Below are 7,007 nucleotides of genomic sequence, written 5' to 3'. Positions count from 1 at the left end.
GCCTTGCTCTTGATAATGTATAATAAAAATAAAATGAAATTGTAAATGATAAACGAAAATAAGATAGTTTAATTAAAGAAGTGGTGTGTACATATTTATTATAATAATGGTAATAAAAAGATAAATTATGACATGATGGTACGGTTACTATTCAGTTGACATGGTTGGAGTAATTTCTTTTGAAAAATTTTGCTTCTGACGCGGTAATTGATGGGTATTTATTTGAATCCAGATCTGTTCCATCTTTGATAACAGCATTTAATTACTCAACCGTATCCATCAAAGCAATAAATTAAACCCAACTACCAATTACGTTTCTTAACGAAACTATATGTAATACATATCTATCTGAACTAGCCAAGCCATCCCCACTTTGCTTCTACTTCCCTATATAAACACCAGCTTTGGAGTGGATAGAACTCAAGAGTAGCGTCCAAGGAGAAGAATAGAGGTTTCTAACCAACTACTTGAGCCAAAAAAAGAATTTGTTCAGAGTGTTGCTAAACAGAGTTATCATGGCTAGTTCTGGGGTCCTGAAGTTGGCTTCCCTGATGCTCGTTGTGTGCATGGTGGTGAGTGCAACCCTGCAGGCCAGAGCAGCAGTGACGTGCGGCGACGTGATGAGGGACTTAACCCCGTGCGTTTCCTACGTACAATATGGCGGACCACTGCCAAACACTTGCTGCAATGGGGTCAAGACGCTCTACGGTGAGGCACAGACCTCAGCTGACCGCCAGAATGTCTGCAAGTGTATCAAATCAGCTGTCAATGGATTCTCGTACTCGAACTTCAACCTTGGTCAGGCAGCCGGCCTCCCTGGCAAATGTGGTCTCCATCTTCCTTACACCATCAGCCCCTCCACCGACTGCAACAAGTATATATGAACTCTAGCATGATGATCCCTTTGCATCCTATAGCTTAATAACAAATCGTATAATAATTTCTGTATTTGATTGCTGTGTGTCGCAGGGTGCAGTGAGGTTGATGGATCAGCGAGTGCCGAGTAGGCTCAGCAGGATCAAGTACGGAGAAATAAGCGGGCGGTTTGAGTCCAACAGGGGCTCTCTCTAGGGGAGCTTTAGTGTACTAATAGTGTTTGTCACTAATGTGGTGAAGAGAAGCTGTCTTGGTGTTGTTTTCAGCTTCCCAAAACCTGAAATTAGATCCAGTTTGCGCGTTCAAATGTAATCTTTATCTCTAATGATCTATTAAGTTTAGTCAGGTCTTTACATTTAAAAGGACTGCATTTTCTGCAACTGTGTCCAGGAAAATTCCATTATACCAACGATCAAATGACTAACAATTATGCATAATCGTGGCTTAATTTCCCCTTACCACGAAGGATCATTTCAAAACGAAACAATATTAGATTTAGATCCTTACCATAATCATTCGAAAATTCCAACAGCTACAGGCTTGCCAGTAACTTCGCCGAAAACATTAGTTTTAATATCATACATAGTACACAATATATGCATGTTCGCTTCAAATAAGAAGAAGAAAAGCAGAGAAGATCTAATGCTTTGTTAGAAAAAGTTTTTAAGTCAGGCTTCTTCCCAAGAGGTAGCCTCAGCTCGATCATGTGCAATCATGCGACGTTGATGTTCAATAAATTTAATTTTAACAAGAAAGGGCAAAGAAAGGATAACCCTACAAGGCCACACATCATAAGCGTAAATCGCTGACCATATTAAATCCTAAGCGGCATGCAGGATTGCTCGAAACCAAATTGACATTGGCAATGTACCACCGTCCATGTTGACATATAATAAAGACGTAGAAAAGGTTGGTGTGGTGCGCTGTATTGTTGGCTAGTCTTTAGAGATGATTTTTTATCTAAGCACACAGATTATATTGGATTTGCTAAATTCCTGTTTGTTAGAATTCTGCATAAGTAGAGAATAGAATAGAGAACGGTGGCTGTAACTTTCATTTAAAAATTCTCTCTTTATTTTCCAGCGTATAACACTCTAATTTTTAGTTCACGACAGTGACTAGGAAATTCAACTTTAACGACACACACTTAAAACTCAAAGTTTTGCTTTCATTAATTCAAGTCACATTAGCTAAAACTACCTTCAATAAATATGATGGCACATTACCCCTCAACATTTACGGTCACCACCAGTCATATTAAAGAGCATTCAATAGATACAAACTCAATGATTTTTGTTAAAGGCAAATTCTGTTAATAGTACTTCACTACTTCACCAGGTTGGCAACTAAAGTGACAGAAAATTTGAAAGAAAACATGCCATTCAAACACATCAAGCCAAGTATGGGGCTTTAATCCCTTAATAACAAAGTTCACTTTTGGTTTTTAACCTCTCGATTTTTTCATTTAAAATCCAAATCTTTTTAAATAATTATAATTTAAGAAAGTTTCCTCATACAGAAACTAATTTTTTACTTTTTAAAAATGCCATGTGGCTTCGAGCAGCGTATGTTATCTTCGTTGGACGGCATTGCACCCAACATCAAAATCAATTATTGTCATTTCATTTAAATATGAGTGTCTAGACTTTATTGAACACCATAAAATTAAAAGCTGAAAAGTATAAATGCATTTTAGATAGAAATCGAGGCACATTCAGATATTATACCAACTTACCAACATATTCGTTCAAAAATAAAAAATCAATAACTTCTATCTTTAGTTGTTATTTTCTACGCTTGATTTTAGGCTTTTAGCTTTTTGCCTCTTCAAAACCTCTTATAAAACAAAGTAAAAGGTAAAACGCCAAATCATAATTCATTAAAACTAAGCAAATAAGCAATCTATATGCAAATAAAAATTTTCATTTTGTTTAATAAAGTTAGATATTTCGTTTATAATCCTTTAAGAATAGTTTTTACTATTGTATGTTAATACACCTTTTTTTTTTTTTACACTTTCAAAAAGAAAAGACAAGTAGCAAAAATAAACAAAGTATAAGGTTGTGGTTGCCACCGTGCCATATACAGTGCCAATCAGCACCTAAGCATATGTCTTGATTAGTTGAAATATTTCAAGCATTATTCTTGTAATTGGGTGAAGCCTAGAGACTTACAAATTAAAAAACAAATAGTTAATTGACTAATTAGTGAATTCTATTATACTATTAATTATCCAATCAATAAGTTTAAATGAGTTAAAAAGGTTGAACTACAAAATTAATTTGTTAACATGGCTAAGTAAACAAGTTGATGAAACTTTTAGGTGCAACAAGTTTATATCTATTAGACACAAAAATCCCCACATCATAATCATGTTGACACAATTATAGTACAAAACTACTTACGTACAATCAAAGCTTACCTAATTACATTTCATGCAGTGCAATCAAATGTTGATCACATGCATCATCAAGGATTTGATAGATACGCAGTGGTGGCATTAGCGTGCAGTTGCCAACTAATAAAATATGCAGATGAAAACAATGAGAGAAGAAAAGCATTTGATAAATATTTTCATCTTAACTATGATGAGTATGTCTCATCCATTACAAGCCCTTCTAGTCGAGTCACCAGATCATTTGTGGAACTGAAATACATTTTTAATTGTCTGTTTTCCAATTTTAAATCTTCGATCTCTTTCCTCAATTCCATATTTTGAACTTCCAATATCCGATTTCTCTTAATCAATTCATCCTCCTGAAGAACAAAGATCATATATCTATGTTTATTTAAAGTAACTATCAAGAATGAAACAAATGAAAAGGTACTTAGAGAGAGGAGAAAACTTACATTGCCACTCATAAATTTCTCTGAGTTCTGGCACTGTGATGATAGCTCTCCACACTCCTTGTGCAATTTGGAAACGCATGATGGTGATGGAAAAGCCACAACCTCTGTTTGCACTCCTTGTATTGATGATATTGACTGCTTCAAATGGACCTCTTGTCCCTCTTGTACTTGTGCATTACTGGTAGTAGTCACATCTGATTCTAGGTGAAGTCCAATGACCTTTAACAGTAAATAATTACTATCAAGTAATTGTTTTAAGTAATTCAGCAGAAGTACAACTAAGCAAAAAACTCACACCAATAAGTCAATTGCACTATTTGTAAACACAGAGTAGAAAGAGAGGAGATGAAAACTCACATTGCCACTACCAGTCGATTTCTCTGAGTTCTGGCACTGTGATGATAGCTCGACAACCTCCTTATGTGATTCAGAAGCACATGAAGTAGATGGAAATTCCATTTCCTCTATTTGCACTTCTGCTTTCTGTTGAAATGCCGTTGACTGCTTCAAATGGACCTCTTGTCCCTTTTGTACTAGTAACTTACCGGTATTAGTCACATCTGATTCTAGGTGAAGTCCAACAACCTTTAACAGTAAAGAACTATTAAGTAGTGGTTTAAGTATTTCAGCACAACTACAACTAAGCAAGAAACTCATAACCAATAACTCAACTGCAAACATGGAAAGAGAGAACATAAAACTCACCTTGCCTCCAGTCAATTTCTCTGAGTTCTGGCACTGTGATGATAGCTCCACACGTTCCTTGTGTAATGCCACAGGACATGACTCTGATGGAAAGCCCATTGTTTGCAGCTCCGGAAAAAACCGTGACAGTTCTAACTGCTTCATCAAATTGACCTTTTTTCCCTGTTGTACTTGTACTTTAGTGGAATGATGCACATCTGATTCTATTTGAAGTCCAACAACCTTTAACAGTAAAGTACAGAAACTGAAAGCTTTATAATTGTTTAAGGATTTCAGCAGAAATACAATTAAGCAAGAAACTCACACTAATAACTGAACCGCTATCTGAAGAGTTGTCTATACTGGAACTCTCAACCTCCAATAACTCATTGACAATATCAAATTCTAACTCCTCAGAAGTTGGTTGTAGCTGCCATGTTATCTAGTATACAAATTTAAAATTAGCATCTGAAAGCTATGAAAATAATTGATGATTAGTGATCTTTGCACCTGATGATCCTGCAATTCCCTAAATTTTGCAGTGAACCATTGTCTCTGATGAGACCGACTATTTTCCCATCGGCATGCACGGGGAAATGTCATGTAGCTATCTATCAAGTCTGGTCGGGCGAGGTCCATGTGCTCATAAGACCATATCTATTCACAATAATAAAAAAGACCATGTAAATTAAGGATGACTTACACGAGGAAACCCTACATGATCGCACATCTAAAACTAGAGTCCCCAAAACCTTTCTAAAATGTCACATTGGCAATTTGAGCGTCCTTAAATTGTACCGTGGACAATTTAAGATAACAGCCCAAGACCCACACCCCCCACCCCCAACGCCTCCTGTTTTTTTCCTTTTCAATCATTGAAGAAAGGAGGAAAGAGATCATTAGAATTTTCTTCCCATAACAACAAGCTGTTATGGACATAACACATTTTCCAACCTTAACTGGCTTCTTAATGAATCAAGAATCCATGCAGAAACCACAGGTTTTTGACTCCTTGGACCCATAAATTATAGGAACTTACTTGAAGAAGTATAAGACAACCTCCGACGTATTGCACATTTGACTCCTTTCTTTTGTTCAACCACATGAATATGTCCTCTAGAACAGCTGCACCCCATGCAAAGTGACCAATATCATCCAAATTTTTAAGAAAAGAAAGATAACGAGAATCCACTTTTCCATTTGCATTTGGAAAAAGAAAAGTGCCAAACATGAAGAGTATGAACGTCCGAACAAAGTCTTCATTAACTGTTTCCCCAAGTGAATCAAGTCTACTTTCAAGTGATGCAACTGTGATCTTTCTCTTCCATAAAGCAGCTCCATAATCACTTTCCAGATCAGAAAAAGCTTCATCCTCTCTAAGGAGTATAGGATCACCAATGACACGTATTCCCAAAATTAAAGCAACATCCATCAGTGTAATTTTGACCATGCCAGGAAGCAGCATAAAACCATGTTCCTCAGAATGCCATCTCTCCATCAATTCTACTAGCAAATTCTTGCTCAGCATCTGATTTGGTATGAGAAGCAGATTGCCAAAACCCACTTTCTTTACGGCATTTCTTTGATCATCAGTGAGTTTCTCCACCCGCTTAACAAATGATGACAAGGAAAATCTTGTGCTAAAACTCCCAATCTGCACACATTTGCATAGCAAACCCTCAAAATGCATCTTTGTAAATTAAATAGAAAAAAGGAAAAAAAATTATGGAAAGTCGAAGATAAAAGCGTCATTAAATTTTAACTTCTTGTTCATGGGATGAACAATTCACCCTCTTATCTAAATCTCAGCACAAGGTTTTCTTACTTGGCCTAATAATAACTTAAACACAGCCAAAAAAACATATAACATATTAAAGAAAAAAAGCAGCTTGACAGCATATTGACATGAGCTTTGCAAAGTTACTTTAATTGCTAAGTCAAACACTAAGTACTAACAATTCAAAACTGCTGCTTCAATAATATGTATGATTTTTTTTTCCTTTTTGAAAATTTTACATCTGAACTACTTAAAAGAATGTCTTTGATGGGAGCTTCCTACCAGAAAACTTATAGTAAATGTCAAAAACAGTAATATTTGCAATTACTCAACAATAGAATTACAACAAGACTGTGATTAAGAAGCCTAAGTTTTTCGACAACAGCATAGTTAAGTTATGATAACTAAAGAAATTTGCGTTTGTTTGCTAAAATATTAAATAAAATCTAAACAAAAATTTATACTTCATAAGGTACAAGCAGTTAAAGAATTATGTAAAAGAACGGGAAGATTAGTACCAAAAGAGTTGGTAACTGAATAGAAACACACCAAAAACGAAAATTTTCCCAGAAAATTCAACTAAAAATTCTACTGAATTCTTCACTTGGTTGGAAAAGCAGAAACGTTACAAAATTACACAATTTCAATTTCTTTCTGTTTTCAGCAATTTCCTGGGAAATTGGAACTGGAAGAGTATAAAAAACAAAGGAAAATGTAGGATGGGAAATGAAAGTACCGAATTTGAATTGAGGGGTTCTTCTACCCCTAATCCTAATCCCATGGAAGATTTCCTTGTCGATCTCCTCATTGTACTTTTTCT

The 7,007-nt window shown here is 35.6% G+C and overlaps 2 protein-coding genes across 3 annotated transcripts; one reads left to right on the top strand and one right to left on the bottom strand.

The window, feature by feature from the left end:
• Positions 1 to 374: 374 nt before the first annotated feature.
• On the top strand, positions 375 to 1,256 carry LOC110421942 (non-specific lipid-transfer protein 3-like). The gene is made up of 2 exons (XM_021435673.1): positions 375 to 874; positions 970 to 1,256. Exons 1-2 carry the CDS (start codon positions 516 to 518, stop codon positions 977 to 979), a joined length of 369 nt encoding a protein of 122 aa, XP_021291348.1. The 5' UTR covers positions 375 to 515; the 3' UTR covers positions 980 to 1,256.
• Positions 1,257 to 3,312: 2,056 nt separating this feature from the next.
• LOC110422019 (uncharacterized) lies at positions 3,313 to 7,001 on the bottom strand. 2 transcript variants are annotated; one of them, XM_021435779.2, is made up of 8 exons: positions 6,924 to 7,001; positions 5,450 to 6,064; positions 4,921 to 5,067; positions 4,736 to 4,852; positions 4,432 to 4,653; positions 4,084 to 4,311; positions 3,727 to 3,945; positions 3,313 to 3,633 (listed from the first exon to the last, which is right to left on the bottom strand). In XM_021435779.2, the coding sequence occupies exons 1-8, from the start codon at positions 6,993 to 6,995 to the stop codon at positions 3,460 to 3,462; spliced, it is 1,794 nt and encodes a 597-aa protein (XP_021291454.1). In that variant the 5' UTR covers positions 6,996 to 7,001; the 3' UTR covers positions 3,313 to 3,459. The 2 variants fall into 2 exon arrangements, with proteins under 2 accessions (XP_021291454.1, XP_021291455.1); XM_021435780.2 differs by having other exon boundaries at positions 4,432 to 4,593.
• Positions 7,002 to 7,007: the final 6 nt, after the last annotated feature.

The sequence above is a fragment of the Theobroma umbraticum genome, unplaced genomic scaffold (genome assembly GCF_002168275.2).
Source record: "Theobroma umbraticum cultivar Fairchild unplaced genomic scaffold, ASM216827v3 scaffold_130.0, whole genome shotgun sequence".
NCBI lineage: Eukaryota > Viridiplantae > Streptophyta > Magnoliopsida > Malvales > Malvaceae > Theobroma > Theobroma umbraticum.
The sequence above is the reverse complement of the archived record's forward strand: the minus strand, read 5'-3'. Positions and strand labels throughout refer to the sequence as shown.